Source organism: Anolis sagrei, chromosome 5 (genome assembly GCF_037176765.1).
Source record: "Anolis sagrei isolate rAnoSag1 chromosome 5, rAnoSag1.mat, whole genome shotgun sequence".
NCBI classification, from domain to species: Eukaryota; Metazoa; Chordata; class Lepidosauria; order Squamata; family Dactyloidae; genus Anolis; species Anolis sagrei.
This window is the reverse complement of record NC_090025.1, coordinates 108432529-108447486: the sequence shown is the minus strand read 5'-3', so window position 1 is coordinate 108447486 and position 14958 is coordinate 108432529. Positions and strand designations below refer to the sequence as shown.

The window sequence follows — 14958 nt, the reverse complement described above, 5'->3', positions numbered from 1 at the left end:
ACTTCTTCGCGTCCGTCGATCTTCGGGACGCTTACTTTCATCTCTCAGTCAGGAAGCATCACAGGCGCTTCCTAGCCTCCAGGGTAGCGGGAGAGATGTACAGCTTCAACGTCCTCCCGTTCGGTCTCGTGACGGCACCAAGAACCTTCACCAAATGCATGTCGGTGGTCGCGGCGGCCCTCAGGAGGGAAAAAAATCCGCATTTTCCCGTACCTAGACGACTGGTTGTTGGCAGCACGCTCCCCGGACCTTCTCCGCCTCCAAGTGGCAAAGACGCTTTCCCTCCTCGAAGATCTGGGCCTCCAGCTGAACAAGGAGAAGTCCCATCTCGAACCCACCACCTGCATAAAGTTCATCGGCGCCATGTTCGATTCTCTCTCCCAGACAGTCTTCCTTCCGGAGGAGAGGTTCAGAGCTCTTCGAGCCGAAGCGCTCAAGGTGCGTCGATCCCGAGTGGTCAGGGCGAAGCAAATACAAGTCCTCCTCGGGCACATGGCCTCCACAGTGATGGTGACGCCATTGGCAAGGCTCCGCTTCCGTCCCCTCCAGAGATGGTTCTTGGATCATTTCAATCCCATGCGGGACAGTGCTACGAAACGCCTGCTGATACCGAAGGCGGTAAAGGACTCTCTAAACTGGTGGATGAACCGCCAGCATGTCTGCAAGGGCGTCCCGTTCCACCCAGAACCCCCGACTGTCACGATAATGACAGACGCCTCGATGTTCGCATGGGGATGCCATACAGGAGAGCTTTCAGTCCACGACCTCTGGTCTCCTCAGGAGAGGCAGTGCCATATAAACTACCTGGAACTGCTGGCAATCTTCAAAGCCCTGAGGGCACTTGCTCTATTAGTCACAGGCAAGTCGGTCCAGATCTTCACGGACAATATGGTGGCAATGTTCTACGTGAACAAGCAGGGGGGAACGGGCTTGAGAAAACTTCTCAAGCTGTCACTGGAACTTTGGGACTGGTGTGTGGCCAGGTGTGCGCGGGGCGCCCTTTTATCCCCTGCCGGGGCTAGGCGGGGTTACCGCCAAAACTTGAAAGTTTTAAAATGTAGAAGTTTCCGTTGGAGCCCGCGCAGGCGCAGTCTCTCCACAAGTGTGAATTTGCAGAGCACCACTCGAAGAAAGATGGTCACAGGTATGTAACCTACCATTTAGGGTTGCTTTAATATCAAAACTGAGTACTGACAGCAAAAATAGTTAAAAAAACAAAAACAAACATAAATTTAGAATTTAATATTTCAAGTTAAAGTTTATAAAAATAAGGTTTTAGGGGTTTTTGTTAGAGTATGTAGCTTTATACAATACAAAAATGTCCAGCTATATTAACCATTCATTTGAATTTGAAGATTTTTCTCCTGTGCCTTTTCCAACAGATGTTGGCCCAACACTTGGCAGTAGAGTCCAAGAACAGCTCGCAAGGGAAGTCCGCCCTGCACTTGATGCAGCCCTAACCATAGCAGGAGGTAAAGGGGAATTTATTCTTACCAGTAGCCGTCTTACTTAATCTCCTAAATTTCTGCTTTTATAATATGGCTGAGATCTAGAAGGACTGAACAATAAATCCCAAACACCCTTGGGCTGCTTTGTTTATTTCTTGAAAAGGAAACTTCTCTGCTACATAACATGTCCTTGAATTTAAATGTCTTTGAAGTATTTGTTATTAAATAGCTTTGTCATGTTTCAATTAGAGTCATGGAGCACAACTAACAAAATAGATTCACAGGGTCTTTAAAAATCCTTTTGTTCTTCCTACCCACTTTCTAGTTGCTTCCTCACATTAGTTGTTGAAGGGGATTGTGAACAATTAGCTGAAGAGATGAGATGGGAGGAATGTGGGCAAAAAAAGAGTTAAGCAACCCACTTCCACTTGCTGTTTCTTCCCTGCTTTGGAACCCAATGCTTTTGAACTTTTTGGAGTCTTCTGTTCCCAACCTCAAGTCATTCAGAAATGTACTTCCAGCCATTATCTAGATCAAATGTGGGGAAAGTGCTGCCTTTGGGCTGCAATGAACCCCTGGGGGCCTTGAATGTTATTCTCCCCAACTTCTCTAGAGACCCCTGAAGCCCCAAATGGGAAGAAATCCAGGTGATGTCCCACTAGCCCTCACAACCACAAGTAGATATTGGCCATATTTCAATTTTTCTGAGAAGGTTACATCAATTCTTCTTATACCAAGAAGAGTCATGTGTACTAAGGGAACGAGGAAGGGTACATTGTCCCCTGGTGTCTCTGAAATTTCCCATCCCTGATCTAGATAAGATCAGACAATGCAATTTGTGATGGATTGTAGCTGCTAATGTGTAGGCAGGTGGGATGCCCCAATGTCAAAAGTAGGAAATGTGTGTTGACAACTGAAAGTGTTTGCATACCTCACCAAAACATTTTCTCATCGTCCACTCTTTGCTTTATTTCTCTGTTTGTCTTGAAGTCAAAGTGGAAAGGGCCATTAAAGGTAAAATATCTTGAATGCATTGTGTGATGTGCTCCCTTCTCTTGCTTAAAACCTTTTTTGTGGTTTGTTCTGTTGTCATATCTCCTCTTGTGGTTCAAAATTGATTGCTTTGGCTCAATAGGCTAAAACCCCAAAGTAAAGCTTAAACCAATTTCTGGCTGCAATCTATAACTTGTTTACTGTCAGGATAAATCCTATTAATGTGAATACAGCTGAGGTAAACAGGTTGTTCATTGAAGCAATGGTGCTTGTAATCTGTGGGTAGCAGCATGTTCCCATTCAGTTCAATACAGCAGAATACGTGGAAGTAAAGAGAATCTCACAATTTATCCAGGCAAGAGCCTGATATTTGCCTCTGTTGTGAAGGATTTTTTTTGATATTTCAACCAACTGAGCAAAAGGGAATGGAAATAAATGCAACAGTTTTAGAGGACTTATTTTGTGGGCTTTTTTCTGGCTCATTTTGGCCTGATTTACATAAAATACTCAACAGTGTATTTATTTTGTAAATTATTTATTTTATTGATATTTTTCTACTGGCACTGAACTTGAGGTGGTTAATAGTAAAACAAAACAAAATATAGTTAACAAGCTATTATAAAAATGAGAAACAATCAATAAAAAGAACAAAGATAAAACAGTTTTCACATTTAAAAAAGAGATAAAAGCACAACACACCATGTTACTAAATTATTTTACCCCTTGAGATCAGTCCAATCATCTAAATAAAAGTCTTTTCCTGCTTGAGGAAAGAGGGAAAGGCAGTAAAACCTGTGAGGGGGAGGCCCCCAGCCTGGGAACAGCCACTGAGGAGGCTCTCTGCCAAATCCTCAGCAGACATGCCTGTTTAGAATAGTTAATGTCAACTATGGTTTGTTACCCTAACCTTGGTTAACAGCTTTCAATGTCCAATGGGATGGTATCTAATTCAGATAAACAATACCACTAGACGAAGTCATATAGGAGGAAATAATACTGCTACCTCACAGCTGGAAATGCTGGAAGTTGAGAATATCTATATCTATAGCTTCATATCTAATCTTGTAGTCAATCCTTAATCATGGCTTAGCATTTAGATGTTACACTTAACAATGACTAAAGAGAACAACATTAAAAAGATTGAATATGCGAGACAATACAGTCAAATGTTTGCTCTTCCAACTTAGCCCTTCATACTTAGATAGACACAGGCCTTTCTCACATTTCTGCTTCCATTAATAGACATTGCAATACACATTGCAATATATTAGTGGTTTGAAACCATTGCAAATTCACACAAATCTTTAAATTCAACTTTTGCCATATCTGTTTGCCAACCAAGAAGCAAACACCTATGGAGGAAATAGACCTAATCAGTAAGCTTGCTGGCAGGTGGTTAGTAGGAGGGGTGTCTATGCCTCTGTGTACTGCTCTTTGGTTGTTTTGGTAAGTGGCCTTCTGGGAAACTCTGTTGCTAGTTAGATCTGTAGTGATAGATAGTTTGAGTGTGACTAGAGTTTCCTTTCAAGATTTTGCTTTCCTACAGTATGGCCACTTCACTTTGATAATAGTTTTTTCAAATTACGTATTTTCTCCTTAGATGATTTACAGTGTCAGTCTAATTAAGCCATTGTATTAAATTTGGTTTAATTTCTTTTGAAAACCACTGTAGCTATTAGAGAAACAAAGGAGGCGCTGGAGAATGTAAGTGTTTCCGTGGAGGTCTTGCAGGAAGGAACTGAGAGGCTGCATGGCAACCTGACAGAAGTCAAAGGGCACCTGATGAACACACTTAATGATTCGGCCTGCACAGCTGTTCAGGCTGCTTCAACTTGCAATATCATTAGGAATTCGTTAAATCAACTAGACATCAATGCCAACTTCAGCAAGGTAAACTTAATATATGTCAGTTCTACACAGTGGTCTCGTAGCCATATGTGAAATAGCAACACCAAGACCTGCAAAAGAGCCTGGTGTATATCAGCACTGATTTCATCGGAGGCTGCAGGGTGAAGCTTCTGTGATTCTGTCTGTTCCCCACAAAGCAGGGTATGGCTAGGCAGAGGGTGACTGAAGTTGTTTAGTGTGTAGTAGGTTTTGGCCATTCCCAAGGGTGGAAGGGAATACCAACACCTGAAAAATATGCTTATATATACTCTGAAAGGAGATAATCATATATACTCACAAGTATCTCCCTAAGAGGATGTCCTAACTTTTTTTATTCAAACAGGCCTCTGAAAATGAAAGGCTTTTAAGTGTACATTGCATTGTTTTAATTTTATTTCTATTAAATGACTTTCTAATGTTGTTACTGAATTCTAATTTTTACTGTTGTTCTTAGATTAATTCCATTTTGTATTTTTGCATTTTTGACTGTGTTGTATTTCTTTTAATTTGTAAAACTGAGTACTAGTTTTAGGGAAAAGATGGATAAATAAAGATGATAATGATTCTAGAGCTAATCAGCATAGTGAGCAGGGAAATCTCAGAGTACATTCTGAGTCTTTTCCTGAGTCTGTCACATTTCAACTTGATCTCTATGCACCATGTAAATCACAATAATAACAATTAATATGAAACATGCATCGGTTTAATGGATTAGCATGTAGAACTGAGACACTGCCAGAAATAAGTGGTGGTAGATACTGTAGTTAGATGTAAAAGCAGGATACAAATAGAAGTTAAAATTTACATGTAAAGTAAAAGTAACTCAATTCCTTCCCCCACTTCGTTTTCTTTTAGTTGCCAGGAGTTAGCACTCAGCTTGCCAAGGTCAATGAAGTCCTTAAAATAGACCTCTCCAGTCTGGTTCAAAAGGTATGTTAATAAAACAAATCTAAGTTTGCATATTATAACAGAATGTGGCTTTGAAAAGACATTAAATGTCTCAACAGGCAAGTGCACATGGATCTCATGTACATTTGGGATGTGCAGTAAGGGAGTGAGATAGTTTCTCCTACCAGTGTTTTTCAGAAGTAAAATATGCCCCTCATATTGAAATGAAGGATATAATTAACTTCTTTGATCTCTCCCACCTTTGGAGCCAAAATTACATGTACATAGGGATATGCAATAAGGGAGCGAGACAGTTTCTTCTACTGGTGTTTTTCAGAAGTAAAATATACTCATATTGAAATGAAGGATATAGCTGACTTATTTGATCTCTCCCACCTTTGGAGTTAAAAGTACCCTCAAGCCAGCTTACACAAATTTATGAAACACCAATGACATCAGGGTTTCTTTATCATTCTCGTGCCTATCCCTTGGATGCATAGCATTAGTCAGATGTTTTCCTGAAAACCTTGTTCTTACTGTCTAATTCTCATAGTCTTTACTGCCTTGTGTCCCATTTCACCTCATTGACCTTTGGGAACTTGGCAATCCATTGCCTGCCTGACTCCAGTATGGAGAAAACTAGAGGTCTGGGGTGGAGAAGTGAAAGGCACATTCCCTTAAGGCAGTGGTTCTCAATCTGTGAGTTCCCAGGTGTTTTGGCCTTCAACTCCCAGAAAGCCTAACAGCTGGTAAACTGGCTGGGATTTCTGGGAGTTGTAGGCCAAAACACCTGGGGACCCACAGGTTGAGAACTGCTGCCTTAAGGCTTACAGGAGACTTTAGTCATTGAGCACATGTGGACTTCCAGTTGTTGAACTGTAACTTGTAGTGCTGACAGTCGTGAGAAACAGCTGGGATCTGCAATCCAGAAACATATGGATGATTCATGATTCCAGCTTGCTGCTTTATATGTGTCAATATTGCTTAGGATATTTGAAACCACTAATTTAACCACAGTTAGGGTTAGTTGATATCCACATACAGAACAGCTTGCAGCCTATGTGATAATGTGTGGGACAAAAATATCACAGAACAAGTATTGTTAACAGAGATGGATCTCCAAACAATATTGAGTGGCCACCAAATCTTGGAATTCTGTTTGGAAATTCCAAGGTAGGAAGTTATCTCATTAGATTCAATTCAAGATAGAGGTTTAGATCTGTATTTAATAGAAATTATAACTCCAAGTTGGTCTCCCCGCAAATGTCATATGTTTGCTAATGTGATGCACCCCATGTCAGTATTTTGAAAACATCAGTATAAGGAAGATATAAGTGGACCCTTGGTGCAATTGGCTATTTATGTAATAAACAGGTTGTCTTCACTGTAATAATCAACTCCATCACCGTGCTGATAATAACATACAGGGATGTGACAAATTTCAGTGTGATAATCACAACGTCGAGTATATCTATTAATGTTTGAATCATTCAGCTCTAAAAAAAAGTGTTTGTATAAATTAGACAAAATAAGGAAGTTGCTTTAAAAGCTGCTTGCGATTTATATTCTGTCTTCTTTAGTCAGAAACCCAATTTAAAATATGCTACTGATATAAATATTTGGCAAATCTCTTTTAAAGATAGAAATAGGCATGCTGGTCTTTTGTCACCAAGACAACGTTGAACATGTACGTTTTTAATTCTAGGGCTATGCAGCATTTAACAATACTCCAGATTTAGTACTTGATCAAACAAAGAACATTTTGGCAGGTAAGACTTAATTATTTCATTGTGCTCATTTGTATTCCTGAAGCAAACTGTTGTTTGAATTTTTCATCATGAAGTTCTTTTATCTTTTTTGTAAATCTAAAACACTATTTAAGTATCTGGCAATATGCCAAATAAATGTATTAGCTGATGTTGAGTAACACTTTAATGTCAACTACATAATGTTGAACAGTAGTAGTGTGTATTAATTGTCAGATTGAGAGGCATAAAGAAAAAGGTTTCACGCCAGGGGAAGAGGGGAAAAGAGATGAAGAGGCAAGTCAAAGGATGAACATTGGAAACTGCAGTGCAGCCACATTTTCTTGGTAGCTGGACCTGGCATAGAGGACCAACTAAATCGAAGCCAGAAACATTCCAACAAGAAATGCATGAAACTCCTCAGATGAAAGCTTCAGTGGTATTATGCTGAAGTCTGAACTCACATGTGAGGTTCTGCTCATGTGACAAGCAGGGAAAAGAGAAGAGATGCAACATGGATTTCAATGGCTACAAGTTGTAGAAATTGGGAGAAATCTAGAAGAAATAATCTTCAATGCTTCTTTCTGGGACAGAGCTGTAATAAAGAAAACTTTGGAGGAACATGTATGTTGGAGGGCTAGAAGAAGCACTTTTTAGGGAAAGTAAATGGTCCTCAGGCTGCAGATGGCCAACTTTTCTATTTTCAGTTGCCTTGCTATGCCGGGCAGGGCTCCAAGAGTGTATAATGTTTTTATGTCTTCTGAATGCCCTCAGCAGTAGTCAGGATTTATAATAAATCTGACATTTCCTAGCAAAGAACAGGGAATTAGAAGCAGGGATAGAAGTACATATGGAATATCTCTTAATATTTGCTGCTTGAAGTCATTCATTTCTTTCTTTGGTTGACTATAACTGGATAAATGTTTGTAGTTCTACTGGGGGACAGATAACACTATGTAACATGATTTTTGTTCCTGGGTTATAAATGTCATTTCCTAATTGATTCTATGATAAAAACATGGCAAAGGTTTATTAAACTGCAAAAACTTTGTTTTTGTGGGGCATCAAGCAGTACATTTTGCTATAGTTTTTCAATTAATATCGCATAGAGTTTCAACCAATTCAACATAGTTTATGACAGCCACAAAAACAAAGTTCCTGGATATAACAACTACTTTAAGAGCTGGAACTATACAATTAAACAGGAAATAGCACTTTCAAACCAGGATCAGAAAAACTTTCAATTTTCATTACAAAGCCATGGGTTCCAGATCTTGCCTGCCATCTACTGTACAACACAAAATTTGTGCAGAATGAATCCCTGAGCCCTTAAAAATTGCTTTCACACCAGTTTTTGCAAAATGAGCATGTGTTTGGTGCGTTCAGGCTGAGAAGATGTTCATTAACCTTTCTTTAATCTTTGTTCTTGCATTATGGACCTGTTCTGCCAATATAAACAGCTGTACCTTGTAAGTTTGCAAAACAAATACACAGTATGTTTATAAATATATGGCATACTGTGTGTCTCATCAAAACTGTAATGTGAAAATTTTGTTAAATTGTCTTATAACATTTGAACTCGGGAGAAGTTAAGTGCAAAATCATTTATTCTTCACAATAACTATTAATATGCATTAAAATGTTGCAGTTTCCTTTTAAGTGGGTAAAAATTAAGGGTAGGATACACCTGCAGTTAAACTCACTGCTTTGTTTTCCTGGAGGGAATTAAGCATCTGCTTATCCTTTCCCTGTGGAAAGCAGTGGAATTTTGATCCCACGTAATTCTGAGTGAAGACAGACATAAGAGATATAGAAAGTTTTGATTCCAGTTTGGAAATCCTCTGTTCAAATTGTGGTCAATTCAGGCATCTCAGATATGTCACAAATTCATAGGAAGAAGTCCTGTGGATAGTGTGAATGCAACTTAATATTCAAAACAGTTTCTCAGCTATTTAATTCAAGATGCTGAGTAAACACTAAATAAAGGTCTGTCTGGCTTTTTTAAAAAAAAAAAAGCAAGAAGGCAGTCTGCTTGATCTCTGATGTCTCAATCAGGGTTTGATTCATTGGTATCTGTGCATACTGTATATTGAGAAACTAAGCTGTTCTTCTCTTGATAATTTGCTACATTTCTGTTCAATTATTTCTGTCTTCACCATCAACTTGAATTTCACTCAAGAGAGAAATCCCAAATATCTAAATGTGTAGGTTAACTTGATAAAAAAGATATAAACATGTTTAGATGGGAAACAATAAAATTTATTGTAGAGATTGTGCATTACTCCAGCAAACATCCAGGAACATAAAACCAGATCTATTTTGAATGTTTTAAAACACTTGAGAGTTTTAAAAACTGAAATTACATTTAATGCATATTGAAAGTCATAATTACTCATTCTTTTCATCCCAAGATATTTAACAAGCAGTTGTTATAGATCTTTTGCATAGTTTCATTTCCCCACAAAGTAGCATTAGTTACATCTTCAAAATATTTGTTATAGCTGCATAGCTCAGCAGTTTCAGTAGGATTTGTGCACTGGCCATACTTGGAACACTGATCAAAACTGCAATAATGTTTGAATATCTGAAATTTTGTTATTGTTATTCATAGCCAGTTGGTCTGAAAAAGCTGACACTTAAAGTTCTAATTTCGATAATGTTTGCATGTGCATGCGCCACCAAGAATGTAACCAGATAGAAGCCTTGCTATCAAAAGTAAACAATGACCAATTTGACAGGAAATGATGTCATAAAACTTTGGCTGACCATAGTAATATTTACTGTACTTATATCCCATCCTTCTCACCATGCAGGGGGACTCAGGGCGGCTTACAAACTATGGCAGTAATTCAATTCCAGATTCAGATAACAACAATATCAAAAAGCCACATACATATCAATTAAAATAGTCTTTCAAATGATTAAAACATATTCAAACATTTCAAACATTTAGAGAAAACATAACACATTTAGCTTGGTCCTTGAGAAATCTGGGTTGTATGGTTGCAGGTGGACATTCACACAACTGAATGATCCCACAATAATAATTGTATTTTTATATGAAAGAAAAATTATAGTGTTTGTTCCCACATATAGCCTGAAGTTGAATATTTCCTATATAGGTTTACATCTTTGATAAGAACTAAACCATGGTTTCATTATAACGAGCACAGAAATATGGAAGACTGTGGCTTTCATCAACATGCACAAACACCATCACATGTTGATGTATTTGTGGCTTGCTTATATCAGCTTCATACTTCTTTTCATGTCTTATTTTGCTATATAAAGCTGCATCAACCACATCTTTTTGTTAGCATGCAGTAAATTGTTTTGTTTTTTTCTTGAGTGGAAGAACAGCCATCATAACTACATTCATTTCTTTCAGATATAAAAAATGTTCTGGAAGCTGTTGGTTCAAATATCACAGCCTTTACTAAAATGCTTCCTGTCCAGAAGGTACTGGCAGACTTCACAATATATCTTACCCAGGGTGAGGCGTACGTTCAGGATCATTTTCCATTAGTGGAGCAATATGATTTCTACAGGTATGTGTTGTGTCATATGGATTATGATGTGTAAAAGCTATCCATCAAACTGGTGTGCTCCACTAAGAGCTAACTCTTGTCACTTCCAGTTTCATAGTATCTCATTATAGTGGAATCTGCATCTTTACCAGAGACATTAATATGTCTCTGGTAAGCCCCATGCAGATACATGATGTATTGCACAAAAATGTAATTGTATTGAGTAGCTATCAAACTTTTGATCAGTTTTGTCATTCAGGTGGTATCAAAGTAGTGCAAAATTGAATTTAAATGTTAAGTATGCATGCTAATATGCCACAGAAGTGAAGTATTAGGTATAGCGAGTGAAGTCTAGTAACATGCTTTGGCTTCTTTGCATTGCATTGCTGATCAAGAAATCAGTGAAATTAACAATAGAAAATGGAAGTGACAATGTGTATTCCTTTAATGTCATCTGTGGCTCAGTTGCTTTCAGATTTGTAAGTTTTGTTATCTAATCTCAGTGTTGTGCCATTCATAATTTTAATTCTTTTTTCACATTGGTTATTCTTAGATGGCTGGGTTGCTTAATTCTCTGCTGCATGGTGATATTGATCCTTGTTTTTTACTATCTGGGACTACTATGTGGTACCTGTGGTTATGACAAAAATGCTACTCCAACGACAAGAGGCTGCATCTCGAACACTGGAGGGAATTTCTTAATGGCGTGAGTACTTGTTGCTTGAGATTTTAATCAAATTGAGAGGATTACATTGTGAGACTCAATGTAAAGAGCAGTAGCGACAACAATAATAAAAACTCTTCTTCGGACTAATCCAAGATTTATATTGCTAATCTTGTGAACACCACAGAACTCTTTTAGCAGAACATTAAATAAAGAGGGGAAAAATAAAGAGAAAGAGTTTTAATCAAATAGTTATTAACAGGGATCAGATAGGTCCTTAGAGAGCTTGTGCAGTCCTAAAAAAATTATCATAGGAACCTTGTAAGCGCTTGAAGTTTGGGCAGAACATCCCTGACTGACATCAATCAGTGATAGGATACAATTACATGCATCACACACAACATTGTTTAGTTGTATGTGTAAGTTTCTGCCAATCCAAAAAAGCAACAACATGACAACAATGACCAACATATGTGTATGCTTTTCAGAGCTGAAGTTGGCTGAAAAGTGCAGTTAGGTGATTTGCTAACTAATGCATGATTTGGCCATTAGTTACATGCAAAATATTTCATTAAGCAGAACTCTGTAGTGGGTTCACTTTTAAAAGGAGAGTAAAGCCTTTTAAATAATGGTGCTCTAATGAAACATTTTTTTGGCTAACAAGAACTGTTTTACCATTGATTAGGGCCCCCTGGTGGTGCAGCGGGTTAAACCGTTTAGCTACTGAACTTGCTGACCAAAAGGTTGGTGGTTTGAATCCAGGGAGCAGGAGCTGCTGTTAGGCCCAGCTTCTGCCAACCTAGCAGTTCAAAAACATGCAAATGTAAGTAGATCAGTAGGTACCGCTTCTGTGGAAAGGTAAGAGCACTCCATGCAGTCATGCCGGCCACATGACCTTGGAGGTGTCTATGGACAATGCTGGCTCTTCAGCTTAGAAATGGAGATGAGCACCACATCCTAGCGTCAGTCATGACTAGACTCAATGTCAGGGGAAACCTTTACCTTTTAGGGACTGATGAACTTCAAAAACAGGTAAACTGAATTACAATATAAAAAAAACACTTCCTTAAAATGAAGGCCTGTTTGAAAAAGGCTTTTCAAAATCTTCTCAGAGGAGAAAGTAGAAGAGGACTTCTTTACCTAACTGCAGAAAATATTGTAATAATTTCAGAAGGATATAAATTGTAGGATAACTACAAAGCTTATATCCTCAATTTGGGAGGGCAGAGCGCCACTGATATCCAGCCATTTTGAAGAATGATTCATTCCTGCTGCTCTTATTTAAATAACCTTGCATTGGGATTTTGCATATCTTTGCACACAGTATTCTCACAATTGTAGCTTAAATTACAATTTATTCAGCAAACTAGGTTCAGATATACATGTTTAGGTACACACACAGCCATATACACATGGATAAGCATACATTTTATTTTTAAAATTATGGTACATACATTATGAGTTCAGCTCTAAATATTACTTATGTTTGTATTTGTTAACTTTATCTGGTTTGTTTTACAAGTGCATATTAGTAAGTAGATTTTGTGCCTTTGATGCAGTTATTTCTTAAACAGCTGCTTAGATACTTTATTTTATTTTCCTAGTGGAGTTGGATTCAGCTTCCTCTTCTCTTGGGCTCTGATGCTAATTGTAATGATCACTTTTATTACCGGTGGAAATGTGGAGAAGCTTATCTGTGAGCCATTTGAAGACAAGACTTTATTCAAAGTAAGGTTGTCCATCTCACTTGCATTAATTTACCAGTAAGAAAATATTGCAGATTTCTAGGTATAAAAATATTGTTTTGTCTTTATAGTGTGATTCTAATGTTTTCATATATTCTTGCCAACAAGTGGAAGAATTGAATTTTCAGAGTAAGCTTTCCAGTACTGATCTTATTGTTCTACAACAACTGAATGAAGAGAGGAGGAGAATGAGGATTAGATGAAAACAAAAAGGGAAGAGGCACAAGATGTAGAGTGAGCAAGAGAAAGCTGTCAACAAAGTGATTCATTTATGCTTTGTACATTTTGGAACACATTATAAAAGCAACACGCTACAGTGGTTTGAACCTTGGACTACAACTCTGGAGGACCAGGGTTCAAATCTATGGAAATCCACTGGATGACTGTGGGCCAGGAAAGCCCCTATGACAAGTTTGCCAAATGTTAGAAACAACTTGACAGCACTCAACAAAAATAACTCTTTTATTTTATGAATTTATCTTGTCAGCTTTTGAAATTTTATCTTGTTTTATTTGTTGTTCTTGTCTTCATACTACAAGTGGGCAAAGTAAGGTTCTGAACTCTTAGCCACTATATATATATCAACACTACTAACCTTATACAAGACTACTTCCTATTTTCCGAATCCCCCCCCCCCATTAGCTTCAGTGTATAGACAGTCCCTGAGATACAAACATATGACTTATGAATGACTTATAGGTAAAAACAGGGCTGAGACAACAGGATGTGAGAGAAATCTGCCCCTCAGAAGGGAAATTCACTCTTGAAATAGTTATTATGGAGGAAATGTGTCTCAACTGAAGCTTTCTCACCAGTCCTTGTTTCCACAACAAGCTGAATTTTTCATAATCCAATTATCACAGAGACAGTAAGGGAGGTGAAATCTTTTCAACAGGGGCACAGACAGCAAAATAAACACCACAGGAGTGTCAGCCCTTCCCTTTGCTATCCAAAGCTTGTGTGTGTGTGTGTGAAGTAATTAGATATTGGCATCAGAACTTGCCCTTGAGCTCAATGGAGACTGCTCCTCCTGCTGCTCCATCAGAAGTCCCTGACTGTGTGTGTGTGTGTCTGTATGGTTGGAGTTACACTTTAAAATGTACCTGTTCTGACAAACAAGCAAATTCAACTTAAGAACAAACTTACAAAATCTACCTTGTTTGTAACTTGGGGACTGCCTGTATAGTGGACCCTTGGAATCTGCCAGGATTTGGTTCCAAGACCCCTCCATGCATAGAAAAATGCATGGATGTCTAAGTCTGTTTATATACAGTGGCATAGAAAAATACATAAAATGGCAAAAACAAGGTTTGCTTTTTTAGGGTTTTAACTATGGATGATTTATTTATTTATTTATTTATTTTGTATCAAAAGCATTGCATAAATTGGTATAAAACTGATAAAAATAGAAGGCACACAAGTGGCTGAATATCTTTTGACCAAAAACAGGCAACAGCAACCACATTGTCTGTAGCCTCCATCAACTCTTCCTCTGTGCATAGGCAGGACATTGCAGACAAGCATACAGATGTGGGATTGTCTGTTCTTATTCACAGTTGCACAAGGTGGAGGATTCTTTTAGGTAGTGCCATTTTGCCAGGTTGTCTTTTGAGATCTGCCCACTCCACTTCTGAGTCTGTTCAGGGACTTCCAAGTTGCCCATTCTTGGTTTGCCCCTGGAGGAAGACCCTCATGGGGGGACGGGGCATCCAATTGAGATTTCCCGGTTTAGCTGCCCTGCTGTGGGTGATGGAATTGTGGATATGAATGGTAGAATTTACATCTTAGCTGAAGCATGTAAGTCATTAGTTACAAACCTGTCTTCTTAAAATATATATATTCAGGTTAGTGCCAGCTTGCTTTTTCTGGTACTAAAATTGATTTATTGGTCAAGTTCCAGAAGGATTGTGCTATGGAACATATCCAAAATATATTTAAAATATCAGCATCCTTTCTCTGCCCTCCTTCCTTCCAACATAGATCATACGTCTTTCTTACTTTTTTGGAGACCCATCCACTTTCATTTTTTCCTGGTTATAACTAACACCAGTGCAATACCAA

General features: G+C 38.3%; 1 protein-coding gene across 13 annotated transcripts in view; it reads left to right on the top strand.

Moving 5' to 3' along the window:
* PROM1 (prominin 1) overlaps positions 1–14958 on the top strand; it is a 109542-nt gene that overhangs the window by 68541 nt on the left and 26043 nt on the right. For 5 of the 13 annotated variants that reach the window (XM_067468966.1, XM_067468963.1, XM_067468972.1 and 2 more), the window contains 9 exons: positions 1383–1472; positions 2439–2462; positions 4114–4331; positions 5184–5258; positions 6922–6985; positions 8422–8430; positions 10350–10509; positions 11042–11194; positions 12757–12880. In XM_067468966.1, coding sequence (XP_067325067.1) covers positions 1383–1472; positions 2439–2462; positions 4114–4331; positions 5184–5258; positions 6922–6985; positions 8422–8430; positions 10350–10509; positions 11042–11194; positions 12757–12880 — 917 coding nt within the window. The remainder of the gene's footprint in view (positions 1–1382; positions 1473–2438; positions 2463–4113; positions 4332–5183; positions 5259–6921; positions 6986–8421; positions 8431–10349; positions 10510–11041; positions 11195–12756; positions 12881–14958) is intronic. The other 8 variants (XM_067468974.1, XM_067468970.1, XM_067468969.1 and 5 more) reach the window with 3 other exon arrangements.